The following is a 16,619-nucleotide window of genomic DNA, read 5'->3' as shown; positions in this document are numbered from 1 at the left end:
CTTAGAAAATGACCGAAATACCTCTGAAACCTATAAAATGACCAAAATACCCCAAAAACCTATAAAATGAAAAAATGCCCTTAAAACCTATATGATGATAAAAATACACCCTAAATCTAAAAAATGACCAAAATATCCTTAAACTTATAAAATGACAAAAATACCTCTAAACCTTTAAAATGACTAAAATACACCCAAAACCTCTAAAATGACCAAAAATAACCCCAAACCTCTAAAATTACCAAAATACCTCGAAACTTATAAAAAGACCAAAATCCCCTTCAAAATATCTAAAATGACCAAAATACCCTAAAAAATTTTAAAGTGACCAAAATACCCCTAAACATGTAAGACGACCAAAATACACCTGAAACCTCTTAAATTACCAAAATAGAGGTTTGGCGTATTTTGGATGTTTCAAGGGAATTTTCATCAAATCAAAGGTTCTAAGAACATTTCAATCATTTTGTAAGTTTTGAGGGAATTTCGATAATTTTTTAGGTTTCGGGGTTATCTTGGTCATTCTTTAATTTCTAAGGGTATCTCAGTCATTTTCTACGTTACAGGGGCATTTTTGTCATTTTTTAAGTTTTAGGAGTTTTTCATTAATTTTTAGATTTTGGGGTTATTTCGGCAATTTCTAGATTTTGGAAGTGTTTTGGTAATTTTAAAGTTTTGGAGGCATTTTGATAATTTTTTAGGTTTCGGAGTATTTTGGTGATTTTTTAGATTTTGGAGTATTTTGCCTTATAGTTTGACTGGTTGATGAACTCTACAAATTAAATTTAGTCCCCCCCCCCCCCCCCCCCCCCCCCCCCCCTAACTCTACAAATTAAATTTAGTCCCCCCCCCCCCCCTTCTCCCTCCACCACTCCTATTTCTTCCCAAATTGTTGGGCTTAATTTGCCTTATTGTTTGACTATTTGTCCATTTCTTTTGAGAAACAAAATGAGTACATACCTCTAGGATCTTGTTTAGGACTTATCCAAATTGTTCTCCATGCCTTCATGACCAACATACATGTTTCTTATTATGGTGCTTGTGAGTAGAGCATTAAAGCAGGAAACAACAAGGCAAACAATATCTCAAAAAACGGTTAAAAAAAAAAAAGCAATCAACATTCCTGGCTTTTTTTTGACTGTTACAAAAAATTACTGAATGTTCAATTTTATTGTGTAAAACACCTTGAACGTTTAGACCCCCAAATTACAAATTACCAATTCAAGCTTATTGTCAAATAATGTATGTGCGGAATATGAAAATAAACTAAAATAGAATTGATAAAATAATCTAAACCAAATAAAACCACAACCACAGCAGAAATTAAATGGCAAAGTTTAAGGGAAGAGAGATGTAAACACAAAGACAACACAGCGATATGTTATTGAAGAGGAAATCGAAGTCCTCGGTGTAAAACCTCTTCGCCGCCCTCCAAGCGGTCAATAATCCACTAGAGAATAAAGTTAGGATACATGAACAGCAGAAGACCTCCAAGCCTAATTTACCTAGTGTACCTAAGTCCTCCAAGCTTCTTGCTCCAACGAGGTTATGCCAAACCTTTGTCTTCTCTAACTTACCGGATTCTGATATAGCTCATAGCATTAACCAATATCAATTGATCTGTTTCTAACTGCATTCTAAGCACCAAATAACATTCTCACAAATATAGGTATGGTGAAAAAAGGATTTGGTTAAATGTACCTCTCAAGGATGTAACAATGGAGAGGATGAGAGTAGAAGAATTTGGAGAATCAAGGATAAAGATTGTGGATGAGTCAATCTTGTTTTTCTCTAGGGTTTCTCTCTCAAAATTCTCTCTGGAAGCTCTCTACAATACATGGGTATAAGGGGTATTTATATTGGTGTGTGTTTGGAATGTGAAAGATCAGTTTCTCCCAAATAGAGTGGTCTGATGACTTGGTCTCGTGACTTGATTGAGTCGCAAACTAACAGAATGGCCAGACTGGAAGTTTTGTCCTGTAGTGCTCCAGTTGGCGTGACTCTTCAGCTCCTCTGCATGCTTCACACGTGTGTCTCCTTTGGCGACTTGCCAGTTGCGAGATCCAGTCGCAAGGCCCTGCTGAGTGCACACTTTTGAGCTTTTCTTTACACTTTCTCACACATTACCCTTACTTAATTCCCACCTAAATATAGGGTTTCTAAATGCTGAATTACAAGCAAATTAGCACGAAATAAAGCTAACAAAATGGTTGATTAAATTCAACCTTACAATTTCTCTCTTTAGCTATTCCGTGACAAAACCCTAAAGCAAACTCCAGACTTAACATGTGAGTTGGAAACAGTTGAACAAAACTCACTCACACCTAACTCTAGAATCTGTGTAGTTCTTGAACCATAAGTACAAGTATCTCCTAAAAAACAATAACACAATATAATCATTGTATGCAGAAAACTTGTAATGCATATGAAGCAAGCACAATGTGATCAAGTAATATAGATTAAAGCAATAAAGTATGGCTTGACCAAAAACGAACAATAACTATAAATAGTGACCACAATGAACATTCACATATGGAATGAATATCCGGAAATGTAAGCTAATAAGCTCAATGCAAAGTATCATTTGCATGTCCATCACTCAACAAATACAATAAATCAAGGTAATTGTATTAAGTATAAAAATCCAACAAGGGCATAAAAGTGATGTACTTAAAGAAATGCATAACATTATCAACAAGTACTAAGCTACAAAGCATGGGTACAAAATATAAAGTACTTCCCTTATCATATCATTCCTCCTATCATGAATCATAGGAGCTATGATGAACTTGGAACATATATACCTGTAACCTGAAACACTTGCACAAAACACATTAGACCCTCAAGGTAAAGTAAGTAATAAACAGACAAGTATAATGTAATAAGTAAATTGCGATCAAGTAAACATGATGTGAAACAGGTAAGCAACTTGATCATACACCAAAACATTCATATAAAAATGACTACAATGATCACATTGCAAAGCAAATGATCATCTGAACATGCATTCAATGAAGCACAATAGCGTAAGGATGTATGTATGTCCAACATATAAACATGATGCAATGAGAACAGCAAAGCATAGATACTAAACGTAACTCAAAGCATCATAAAGCAAACAAGAAAACAAACATAAAGAAATATAAACAAAACAAAATTTTCTTATTAACACAATGTCTTCTCTCCCTTGGTATATGCATCTCTCCTATGGAATATCTCTCCCCTACAAATGTGCACAAGGAATAGAATTTCTCCTCCTAAAAATGTGCATAAGAGTCATATAGAAATGACAAAACTCTCTGGTATACTACACTAGAGTATACTCTCCCCCCTTTTTGACTCGAATAGACAAAGGGATAAGGAGAAATGATGGCAAGAGACGAAGGTATGAACAAGGAGAAAGATGCATGAAGGGTGCAAAATAAATGAGAAAATGATGCTCAAACCTAAGACAAAACAAAATGCTACAAAGCATAAGGTAAACATGACATGGTAAGATGAAGAAACAAGATATAGACCAATGCATGACAAGGGTAGCAAAGATGTGTGCAAGAGGTGGCAATGTGCAATGCATGACTAAAGCATGGAAAATGCACATGTGGGGCAATGTGTGTTAAATACACAACCAATGAACCAAACATGTTCCTAATGAGGAAATATGAGAAACTCCAAAGTTTGGTACTCATCAGAGTCCAAACAAGTGAGAAAATGCCTAAGAAGCACTTTATCAAATGCCTAAAGTGCACACTATGAACAACAATGTAAAACAATGCATGAATATCATGAAATCCACCCTTAATACTGTTCTTTTTGCCATAAGGGGCCAACATCCAAAGCAAATCATCAAAAGAAATCAATTCTATACAAAAATTTGACAGAAATTAAGTTTTCCCAACCCTTATGATGAAAATCCCATAAAAGAGCACAAAACTCTTCATCTAAAAATCCAAATCAATGAAAAGAGTTAAAAAATACCTTAGAGATGTAAATGGAATGAAAAATCATTCAAATTGATTGGGTTTTGATGTAGAAATATTGAAAGAGGGGTTTAAGAGAGGATGAGAGAGGTTTAAAATAGGTTTTCCACGAAAAGCTCTTTAAAAAGCTATTTCTAGGCGTTTCGTGACTGGGCGATTTGCGAAGTGAGTTGTGAAAATTTTTGCAAGTCGCAAGTGAGTTGCGAGTGAGTCGCAAAAGCTTCTAGATGAACTTGCGACTGGGATTTCATGACTAGCAAGTCGCGAGATGAGTCGTGAAAATTTTCGTGAGTTGCGAAAAACTCTGACACCTATTTTTCAACACAAAACATGTTTAAACAATGAAAAACAAAGTAAGCACTAAACATGAATACAAAGAGTGATAAAAATCACTTCCAAATACATATAAAATGATCAAAATTTTTTTTGGATTGATCCATATATAGTTAAGCACACACACATCACATTTAAACAAGTGCGATCGAATAAATGAATAAGACATTTATTGAACATTAGACATGTGTGTTGTGTGTGTGTATCAAATGTGGAATAGTCCTTAGTTTAGAGTGAAACTTTAATGATCAATTCAATCAAGTCATATACAACTAGTACTAAGTTAAGTAGTCTATCTCAATTATAGAAATGAACATATATTACCTCTCACAAAAAAATGACTATATATCTTTGAAGCTTTTCATTTGGCTTCTTTACAATTCATAATATTTGATCATTTTGAATCAATACATCTCATTTTGAGATCGATGTTTGGAATTTTTGATATTTCAATTTGATGAGCAAGCTTTTGACTTTTTGGGCATCATACATTTTCATATAAGTCGCTTTCCTTTTTTCCTAGTCGAATAATAGTATGTGCGACGGCTTTTGCAGCTCATTATCTCTTTTCATTTTGAGATTTATATTGGTTGAGCACTTTAAGCAAAAAAATATAAAAGAGTGGGAAGATATATATAGGCACAAGTCTACGCATGTATCAAAACCAACATAACTATTGACTAATCATTCATGACAAGCTTGAAGATCGATTTACAACAATCACACATAGATGTCAAGATTTTTCCCACAAAGATAGATGTGCATACAAAATAAGCTAAGCTCATAAATGCACTAAGCCATTTATACGAAGGTACTAGGCCAAACTCACATGTGATATGTGCACAAATATATACGATCAAACTTTTTGAAATTTTCACTTTTTATGTGGTTTTGGACTTTTTACTCACACAAAACTAAAACATAAAAGTAAGATAAAAAACAAAAATAATGCATACAAATAAATGCAAGATGTACAAAATGCATGAAGAGATGACATATAATGCATGAAGGGTCCTACAAAGATCGAAAGAATTAGATCAAGGACCAAAAGAGCAAAGACTTAACAATAGGAACCTTTCCTCATCCAAATAGCTTGATTGTTTGGAATGAGTGTCTCATGAGAAGTGAGATGAGGGTTGGAAGAATAATAATCAGAGATGCACATAGACAAGGAGTTAAAAGTATTAAACATTTTCTTTAATAACATGTTATATTCACTCAAAACTGGTTTACCCTTTTTAGCACAACTTCTAAGAAGCTCAAGTTTCTTTTTTCTTTTGATTCTTTTGAGAGCATGAAACTTAGAGTAATGAGGTTTTAGATGACCAAAAGCACCACAATGGTGACAAACAATGTGTTTAGGTTCACTAGACTTTTTGGGAAGGGATCTAGCAACATAGTTTTGTTCTCTCTTCAACTTATGACATTGAGGTCTAACATGACCAATCACACCACAATGGTGGCAAGTTGGAACAAACTTAGATCCATCCAAAGTCTTGGGTTGAGACCTAAATGGAGGCTTTGACTTAACAACCTTTCTTTCCACCTTTTGATTTCTTTTATATGGAGGAATGTACGCCAATTTGTCCTTTGTGGTAGAACACACAATAGGCACAAAATCAGGTACCACAACATGATTGTAACAAATATTTTCATCATTTTTAGCAATAGGTTCAGAAATCAAACACTTGGCATGCATCTTAAGAGATTCATTTTCACATTTTAGTTCATCAACAAGTTTGTTAGACAAAACAAGTTTAGTATGCAAGTCCATATTCAAACATTCAAACTCTTTCAGCTTTTCAAGAGAATTTTCAGCAAGTTTCTTATATTTCTCAACCAATTTGTTGGATTTATTGAGCTTAGTAGTTAAATCATCATTTTCACAAAATAACTTGCTTAAATTCTTATGAAACTTCCTAGCATTTTTCTTCAAGAGTTTGATGTTAGGAATATCAACAACACCCAAAGATTCATGTAACATAGCATCACAATCGTGATAATTATCACTTATAGAGGCATTTTCACAAACATGTGGCATGTTACATTCATCAACATCCAAAACGTGCATAGAAGCATATAAGCACTATCCATGACAACAAGCACAAGGGGTTAAGGATCACATTTAGGTATTTAAACCACAACAAGTGTACCCACTTTGATACCAATTGAATGTTCAATTTAGTGTGTAAAACATCTTGAACGTTTAGACTCCCAAATTACAAATTACCAATTCAAGCTTATTATCAAACAATGTATGTGCGAAATATGAAAATAAGTTAAAACAAAATTGATAAAATAATCTAAACCAAATAAAACTACAACCACAGCAGAAATTAAATGGCAAAGATTAAGGGAAGAGATGCAAACACAAAAATAACACAGCGATGTGTTATCGAAGAGGAAACCGAAGTCCTTGGCGCAAAACCTCTCCGCTGTCCTCCAACCGGTCAATAATCCACTAGAGAGAAGGCCCTCCAAGCCTAATCTACCCAGTGTACCTAAGCTTTCTAAGCTTCTTACTCCAACGAGGTTACGCTAAACCTTTGTCTTCTTTAGTTTACCGAATAGCGTCAACCAATATCAATTGGTCCCTTCTTAACTGCTTCCTAAGCACCAAATAACATTTTCACAGATATAGGTATGGTGAGAAAAAGATTTGGCTAAATGTACCTCTCAAGGATGTAATAATGAAGAGGGTGAGAGTAGAGGAATTTGGAGAATTAAGGATGAAAATTGTGGATGAGTCAATCTTGTTTTTCTTTAGGGTTTCTCTCTTAAAATTTTTTCTAGAAGCTCTCTACAATATGTGGGTATAAGGGGTATTTATACTGGTGTGTGTTTGGAATGCGAAAGGTCAGTTTTTTCCAAACAGAGTGGTTTGATGATTTGACTGAGACGTGAGCTAACAGAATGATCAGATTGGAAGTTTTGTCCTGTAATGCTCTAGCTGGCGTGACTCTTCAGCTCCTCTGCATGCTTCACACGTGTGCCTCCGTTAGCGACTTGCCAGCTGCAAGCTAGTCGTGAGATTTAGTCACGAGGCCCTGCTGAGTGCACACTCTTGAGCTTTTCTTTACACTCTCTTACACACTATCCTTACATGATTCCCACCTAAATACAGAGTTTCTAAATACTGAATTACAAGCAAATTGGCACGGAATATAGCCAACAAAATGGTTGATTAAATTCAACCTTAAAATTACATTTCTTCCTCAATGGTATAATAAGTGGTGGCCATATTTTGGAGCTGAATTGGAAATGCTACCCTCTTTCTATGCATAATGATTTTAAATATTTGGAAAACATTATCCAATTCCTCCACACTTTTTTCAATTTTACAAAATTATTAGTCTATTGTATCCGCTACAAACTCCCTTGATAATGAGATGGGATTATGATTTCTCCCAACAATCACAAACAAAATATGTCGTTAGAAAACAATAATTAGATGGTGGCCAAGATATAAAGATGTCAATGTTAAAGCTAAAATAAAAGAAGAATTAGTTGCCCAAAACCAGTTTCTCCTTCAAAAGAGTCAAGAGCAATCTAAATTTGTATTAGTATAGTCCAAAAAAGAATATAACAAACATTTATTAGAAGCAACATATGATGAAGAAGAATCCGCAAACTCCCCTGTTCCTTGGCTTTATTTCAAGATTCTCAAGATCTGTATGAAGACTATCAAGACTAGCAGTTCCTTTGAATTATTTTCAAACAGTGCATTGGTATCATTTCAACTTAATCATTTCCATTCAACCCATGATTATCAGTTTATTTCAAGTGTTAGTTCATTTAGACCCTTGTATACTTAGATTGTTTAACCTAATTAATTAAACAAGTTGATACTTAAGTTTATTATTCAAATCTACGTTAAACATAAACAAGCATATCACTTAATGTAGAAAAGTAAAGATGACAAGCGATATATGCCCCAAGAAAACCAATGAAACCAACAGTTTCAAGGTAAAAAAACCTATGGAGGATTTAACCTAAACTATCCTTAAGACAACAAATTCTCTATGATAGAATGAAAGTTTTACATTAGATTTTTCCTTAAATCTAAAGCTACCGCTTGTAGTACTTACTCACGTGACCACATGCATGCAGTTTCGAATCTATGGACTCTTCTATTTGAATTTGCTGAACACAAATAGCCCCATTTGTTACTCTGAGATTCCACTCAAAGCTTTAAATCATCAACTATGAATGATCTTGTATGTAGCAACTTATTCCACCAGTTCTTGGATATAGATATTTTTTCCTGTAGATGCTTGTTATGTTAGAATGCTACAGATATCTCACAAATCTCATAGGAGTAACTCACAAGACTTCTAAGAACTATTGAAACGTATTTAGGTTTTTCCTTTTATACTAGGTAGTGTTGGACACAAACCCTAAGATTGAGTTTGGGAACTTGAATTTGGATTTGGATTTGAATTCTAAATTAATAGATTTGAAATCAAGAGATTTCAAATTCATTGATTTTAGGAATTATGGATTTTAAAATCCAAATCCTTAACCATTTTTAAACTTTCCAAACAAGTTATTTAAAAGTGAAACCAAACACGTGCACTGTGGAACCAAACACGCGCAATGTGGTTTACATACACCATTTGATATACATTAGTTTAGAAAATATCCACATTTGTAATGTGTGCGGTAGCATGTATTGGGTAGTGTGCAATAACCATTGCGCTCCTTACATTGCGCGTTTGGTTCCACTCTTAAAACCTCGCGGAACATACCCCTCTTTTTCTCTCTCTTTGCTTACATACCCAAAAAAAGTCAGCTCGCTTTCCAACCAACACAGCATATAGACTTCGATCTTCACATTCAAAAATTAGGTACAATCCAAACCTTGAGATTATGGAAAGAAAGGGAAAATAAGGCATAAAATTTATAGAAAGGATTAAGGGAATATACAAAGCATTTCTACCCTACAAGTAGGACAAGTCTATTGTAAAAAAAATTGATTCAGCACAAGTGTGGACATCAAAATTAACAGGACGCAGCTCCATCTGGTCCTCAGACGCAAAAATAATACAGATTCTTGTGTATGCAACAAATATTTTGCCTATCATAAGGAACTAGTGAACTACATACACCCAACCAAAGAAAGAAGAAAAAGAAAAAAAAGAACCACAATGATTAGTAAAACCTAATATATATAAATATATAACTAGATTTATTCCAAAGCATGCATCAGCAAAGTTATTTATGCACTCTTTCGATGAGTCATAGAGATATAATGTTTTTTTCCAATAAATGTGCTCTTTTCTCTCGTATAATAGCAAATTTTACTAATTTTTTTATTATTATTTATTATTATAGAAAAGAGGCTCTCACTAATTTAATTCATGGTGAGAAGTAGAGCACGCATTTATTGTGTTCTTAGAGCACTGCATATTTATTATTTATACCGATTAGAGTAATCATTTGTTTGTTTGGATTGATACCATCAAAATGCTAAAAATAATGCTTATTAGTTAAAGAGAATCTCAAAATCCAATGCCATGTTTGAAAAAGAATATTTTACCATCTCATGGGAAAATTCCATCAAGTCATTAGCCATCTGATCATCATCTCCAATTAGAAATAAGAATATTCAAAGATGCACCAAAAGCAACTAAAAGAGCATTTAGAGGTCCAAAATGTGTATGAAAATTACATTACAATAAAAAAATCATTAAATAAAAAGAAAACAATACTAAAGTTTAAATAACTAGCAAATAATAAAATATGTACCTGAATTGTTTTGTTTCCCGGAATGGTTTATACGTAAAAGTACGTAACAAACTTCTCTAATAAAGACACACCCATCATCCCACTTTAAATCTAAACAAAACCCAAATTGGATCTAAAAAAAAAAAACCCTAATTATATTCCTGCAAACCATAACAAATAAATATTTTTTTTTTCCAAATAACCAATAAACAATGAATAAATAAATACAACCAACATTTTCGAAGCTCTCTTAATTACCGTTTCATCAACAAAAGCAAGATAAAAATCAAAGAGAAAGAGTGAATCGAAAGACCCAAAAAAAAAAAAAAAATTTATGTAGTGAAAAATGGTTTAAGAACAAGGAAAACTTGCTTGGGGTGATCTTAGAAGTAGATGATATTCCCGTGAGAAAGTAGGTCAAGAAACATTAGAGAAGCATACGAGAAACTAGGTTAAAACAAATTATGTATGTTAGTAATTAACAAAAGGAATTCAACCATTCAAGAAATTGAGAGAAAATATGTATTTAGGTTTCAAAAGTGAACAAAATAGCATTTAAGAAGACTGAGAAAAAACTTTGGTTGTAAAATTATGGTTTTCAAGATCTATGGGGGAAAGGATGTAAAATTATGGATTAGAATATCTATGGTGGGAATGATGGCTGTGTCTTTATTAAAGACGAGTTTCTTACTTTCTGATAGAACATCCGGGAGCCACTAAATTGATTTTTAAGGTTCATGCTTGACTTGATTAGCCTTTTTATAATGTTAGTCATCATCCCTTAATTGTAATCGTGTAATATTAGAATCCTTAATTATAGGAATTGATAATTATCCTCATCGATACTGTATAGTTATCTTATCAAAAAGAAAAAAAAAATAGTTATCCTCATCTATAATCTACCATTAGAATCCTCAAAAAGTTTCCAAAAAAAAAAAAAAAAGAGAAAAAGGAATACATATACCATTAGAATCCTCAAAAAGTTTCCAAAAAAAAAAAAAAAAAGAGAAAAAGGAATACATAATTATCCTTATCTATAATCTACTATTTTTAATATATATATATCAATCATATCATATAATATACTTTATAATAAAAGTTGAGCTTAAAAGCCGTGATTGTGTTAAGTGACTTCACCAAAATGCAGATTTTTTTTTAATAGATTTTTAAGAAAATAGATATAATTTTTTTTTTATTCTTATCTTCTTCTCCTATAATTTCTACATTGATAAATATCTTAATTTGATTACAATTCAAATTCTTCATCTTATCTTTTTATTATTAATTTATTTTTTACTTAAATTATATTACTACATGGTCAAGAAAACAGAAACGTTATTTCACTTATTTTTTCATATTTTTTAGAATAAAAAAATAAATATGATATATTTTTTTTTCTATCTTTTTCAACTATAATTTATTAAGTTTAACATATTATTTTTTCCCCTTAATTGTTAACATCAACTTCTCTCTCTTTTTTATCTTTCCTCTTCACTTTATGAATTATCTAGAAATCAATTTTGTAGTAATTTAGATTCTTATCTTCAATAATCAGTTTCACATTTTTTTCGTGTATAAATTATCAACAATTTTTTTTTTTTCATATTTATGTTCAAGTATATCTACAACTTGAGATTGGATCATAAGAAATAAAATCAATTGGAAAAAAAAAATTTAAATTATAAATATTTTTGCTTCGCCTTCCCCAATCCACATCACAAATATGTTGTGAAAGATTTGTGTTTTATTTTGGTATGAGATGGGTTTTCAATTTTTTTTTTAATTTTTATTTTTTTTAAACATAATGAGATAGTTGATTTAGATCTAGAAGCAATAAAAAAAAAATAACCCTCAAAGATCATAATTGCCTTGTTCTTTTAGTAATTTTTTTTTTTTTGATAGGAAGGTATTATTTACTCTGGTGTGCTCATGAAGCATTATTACGTCCTCGAGCCTCTGCCTCGCGGAAGTCAGTGAAAACATTGGAATTAACTAGTTTGCTATCCTCAACAAGTATAAAATCTAACACAAGATTTTCATCCTAAGAACTTGAAGAGCTGATTGAGCAGTGCAATAAGCAATAGCCTGAACAGTGACCATTGGATTAACACCTAAAGCTGTTGGAAACACACTGGTATCTGCCACAAATAGTCCCTCTACCTCCCATGTTTCTCCCATTTGGTTCACCACTGATTTCTTTGGATCAACCCCCATCCTACAACTCCCCATTTGATGTGCTGAACATATCGGCATCGAAAGGCCTCTCAATGCCCTTGAACTCTCCTCTTTCACAAACCTCTCAAACTCAGTTGAGCCCACGTTCTTCACATTTAAGGTCTTTCCTTTGCAGTGATGAGTCCCAATTTCTTCAGCTCCTGCTGCTGCCAATATCCTCAGTATCTTTTCTAAGCCTTTCTTTAGACTCTCTTCATCAGCAACTTCCATTGAGTAACTGATTGAGTTTGGTGAAACCACTGTTCCTGATCCTTTATCCCTTGCCAGTGCAAATATATGGGCAGTCCTAGAAAACCTGCACATTCTGTTTTTCATATCTGTCCCAGAAATCCATGGCATTAAAATTGAGAATGTACCAGGGTGCAATGAAGGCGTCTGTATTACGGCACCATATCCAGACCCATCCAAATTTGCAACAACTGTAGACATTGCTGTCATTATCCCTCCTTCATAGCTCTTCTTGTCTTCCTCTGGCCAAACATTGGGTAAAGGTGTATCCGGAAAGTAGCCCCATGCCATTGTCACTGGATGGAGATGCAAGTTCTTACCAATGTTACCATTCTTCAAGCCACTTTTTTTCAACAACGCAGGTGTACTGATGGCGCCACACGCAACTATAGTCACCTTAGACTCTATCACGGCAATGTCTTTTGCTCCATTGTACTCAAATTCGAAAGCAACCCCAGTTGCTGTCTTCCTATCTCTTCCTTTCTTTGTCTTGGTTAAGACTTTAATGGCCTCACAACCAGGAAGAATTGCACCATTGCCTGAATTTACCAAGTCCACAAGCCATGTTTCAGATGCGCCTTTCTTTCTTCCATCCTTGCAGCCAAAACAACACCAACCACAATAATGATCCGGCGGTGAATTTCTTGGTATGTTTTTCACAGGATAACCCAATTCTCGACAACCTTGTCTCAAGACCACGTTATTGAATCCTTCATCTTGGAATTCAGACTGAACTCCCATTTTTTCACAGACAACATCCAAAGCTTCTTTGTATAGTTCACTGCCAAATAGTTCAAGTTCATAGTGATCACACCATTCATTAATTACATGCTGGGGTGTCTTAATTGAAGCTGACCAGTTAATTGTAGAGCCTCCACCGACTGTGGATCCTGCAAGAACTAATACACCCATATCATCAGTTGCCAACAAACCACTGGATAGGTACATTTGATCCATAGTTGGGTCTTCAAGAAGAGACAAATTTTTCCTGTCACAATAGTTTCCTTTCTCCAATACAAGTACTTTGTAACCGGCCTTCGCTAGAACACCAGCAACAACACCACCACCTGAACCAGAACCAATCACTATTGCATCACATTGGATAATTAAAGAAGGATAAGATAGGCTGGGAGGATTGGTTTTCTGAGGAAGAACTGAGACAGGAAATCCAAGTCGACGTAGAGTATTTGCAGCCATGTCCCGTGATTGTTTTAGATTGATGAGGCCTCTGTAAAGAGGTCCACAAAACCATTCTTTACTACCATCTTCTTCTTCATCAGATTCTTTATATCCAATTTTTTTTAATGCCTTAAGCTGCTCAGTTTGGGTTTTGAATTCTGGGTCAGGTCCACTATAACCAATTGCTTTCCATGATAGGTTATTGTCCTTCTCATCCACCTGGACATGTTAATTTGGGCATGTAGGATCAGAGTGAAACATAACATACATGAATTTTCCTGAATATGCAACTATACATTTTGTTTTCTGTAAATCTGGAATTATAGATTCAAATTGAATATTGGTATTGGTATGCCAGAATATCATTTAAAAATAAAAATAAAACTTTCTAGTAGTAACAATAAGTTCCTGGTTTTTTAACATATTCCAATATCTCTGGGAAGGTAAATTACAAAGAAAGTCTGACATAGTAATCATAGTACATCAATACTATAAATAAAAAAAATATTAATAATGTTGTTAAGTTGTGAACTTGTGTACTTGCCAGTGTAAATGGTCAGTGGACTTTAACAATTTGAGTTGCCCCAATTCCCCCAAAAGAAACAAAATAATTTCTTATTTCTAGTTTTTCTCTTATATGCTAAAATTTGCTCTTGCATCTTGGTTCTTGAAATCTTTTTTCTATTCAATTTTAACAATCAATTTTGAAATTTACATTGAGTGGGAAATTGTTTAAAATTCACCATGAAGATAATAATGGAATTTTATTATACGAAAGATCATAATCAATCATTGCTTTGATGGGAGATGCTTAGGGGGTTTTTAATTTGAGTGGATATTTTTATATGTCTATAGCAAATTAGACAGCTTTTATATGCTCATTAAAATTTAGGAAGAAGATAATTATTCTAGTTAAAATAATTATCTTATATATATATATATATATAATTTTGTATATAATATATCTATGAGTTATAATTCACTCTAGTACTAAAAAGTGAAATTGTTATTCTTTTTCTATATACAAATATATGATTATATACTTAAGTGCATGTTTATGTATGTATGTGCTCTGAATCTTGATTGATGTATTTTAATACCATATTTCAGGTTCTTCAAACAAAAATTCAAGGTATAGTGTAGACCTGAGAACTTGAGTACGGGAAAAATATGCTTAAAATTTTTAGTTGTTCAAAATTAGTGATGACTTCTTAGATGATGGGTGGTAGATCTAAAATGAAAAATGCTAAAGTTACTACATATTCTACTACAAATTGCTTACAAGCTGTTATGATAATGAATGTGATTGGTAAATTTCAATATTTTAATAAATAAATATTTGAATTACTTTTTTGTAAGTGGCGAGTAGCGACACCCTAGTTTGTAACATTTATATATTAAAATTTATAATCTCCTACCAAGACTCATATAAAAATAATGGAAGTTTTAATTTCTTTTTCTGTACAATACTCTTGTAAGAATTTTTACTACATAAATATTACAAACTATATTATTTGCCCTCTCTTATTAAGTGGGGGGGTGTCCATATGTTCAGCATGCATCGGATAAATAAATTATATAATACAAGTATACCATATAATCATATATGCTAGAAGAATGCTAACATTAACACAATTCCAAATAATTAATTCTAACCTGAGTGAAGAAAGCATAGAGTGTGAGAATCTTCATGGCCTTGCTGAGCATTCTCAGTAGATAGAAATAACTAAAAGATAATGAAAGCACTATTTCTTCTCTTTTTTGCGGAGACACCTGAGAAAATCTTTGAAAGTATGGAAATTGACTAGAAAGGCTTGCTCTCCCACATAGTATTAAGGTCCCAATCCAAGTTGATAACACCCATAATGCCACTCTCATCAGCCACTTCTTCGGGTGTTTCAGTCTGTCGCTTATCAGTGCCCCAACCTACATGCATGTTCAAGTACTTCTACATAAAAAAAAAAAAAAAAAAATCCCCATAATATTTAATAGTAAAAAAAAAAAAAAAAAAATCCCCATAATATTTAATAGTAAAAAAAAAAAAAAAAAAACACTTCAACATCAACAACACCTACCACATGGGTCTAAACGACAACAGCAAAAATTGAATATTTTTTTGTAAAATTACTTTCCAAAATCTTTATTTTCCAACAACCTAAGACATATGCTTGTAATACGGTAAGAGTTTTCTAACTTAGTGATATTGTTTAGTCTTTTTTACTAGAAGAATCAAGATTCGAAACACTTCCCCATGTATGTAATTATCTGAAAAATAATTAAAATAGGTATGGATGGTATAATCTTACTCGTTCTGGAGTGCCAGCCATAGAAGCAGAGGTGGTGTAGAATTTGACAACAGAGTCATCGGTTGTGAGGTTGGAAACATCAATGGACGGCAAGAAGGTGTCACAAAGCGCAATGAGTGAGTCCATCTCCCAAGAGGACAAAGAATTTACTCTCTCTCCTTTCTCTCTTCCATTAGTCTTTGAAGGTGAGAAGCAAACATCTCTACAAGAACCACTTGACTCCATATTTTGCTTGCTCGTTTGTTAGTGAGAGCTTTTAAGAAGGATAAAGCTTCCGGGGTTTATAAAATAAATAGATAAGAAGCGTACTACTATTGATTTGCTTATTGAGAAAGCAATAAGCTTCATTCAGTGGGGCCATTGACTTGGAAATTAAGAAAGAACTCAATGATTGTGTGCTGAACTAAAAAAAAATATTTCAGTTGTTACTCCCCCCAATTGCGGATGCCAACGCTTTTAAGTTTCTTCTCGGAAATTTCCTTTAAAGGTTTAAGCTCAAATTAAAGAAAATTCTATATAGTTTATACAAAATGTCAATAGGATGAGTGATTATTGATAAAAAAATATGATGTTTAACTGTTTATTAGTTGTGGGCTTAAATGAGAATCAGTAAAAATTAGTTATAATAATAATT

At 33.0% G+C, this 16,619-nt stretch overlaps 1 protein-coding gene across 2 annotated transcripts; it reads right to left on the bottom strand.

Annotated features, from left to right (window-relative positions):
- Nucleotides 1-11,893: 11,893 nt before the first annotated feature.
- On the bottom strand, nt 11,894-16,282 carry LOC111993007 (long-chain-alcohol oxidase FAO4A). 2 transcript variants are annotated; one of them, XM_024024858.2, is made up of 3 exons: nt 15,986-16,282; nt 15,336-15,605; nt 11,894-13,898 (listed from the first exon to the last, which is right to left on the bottom strand). In XM_024024858.2, the coding sequence occupies exons 1-3, from the start codon at nt 16,208-16,210 to the stop codon at nt 12,060-12,062; spliced, it is 2,334 nt and encodes a 777-aa protein (XP_023880626.1). In that variant the 5' UTR covers nt 16,211-16,282; the 3' UTR covers nt 11,894-12,059. The 2 variants fall into 2 exon arrangements, with proteins under 2 accessions (XP_023880626.1, XP_023880631.1); XM_024024863.2 differs by having other exon boundaries at nt 15,336-15,627; nt 15,986-16,098.
- Nucleotides 16,283-16,619: the final 337 nt, after the last annotated feature.

Source organism: Quercus suber, unplaced genomic scaffold, assembly GCF_002906115.3.
Source record: "Quercus suber isolate HL8 unplaced genomic scaffold, Cork oak 2.0 scaffold_391, whole genome shotgun sequence".
Lineage (NCBI taxonomy): Eukaryota > Viridiplantae > Streptophyta > Magnoliopsida > Fagales > Fagaceae > Quercus > Quercus suber.
Note: the sequence above shows the minus strand (reverse complement) of the source record. Positions and strands in the feature narration are given on the sequence as shown.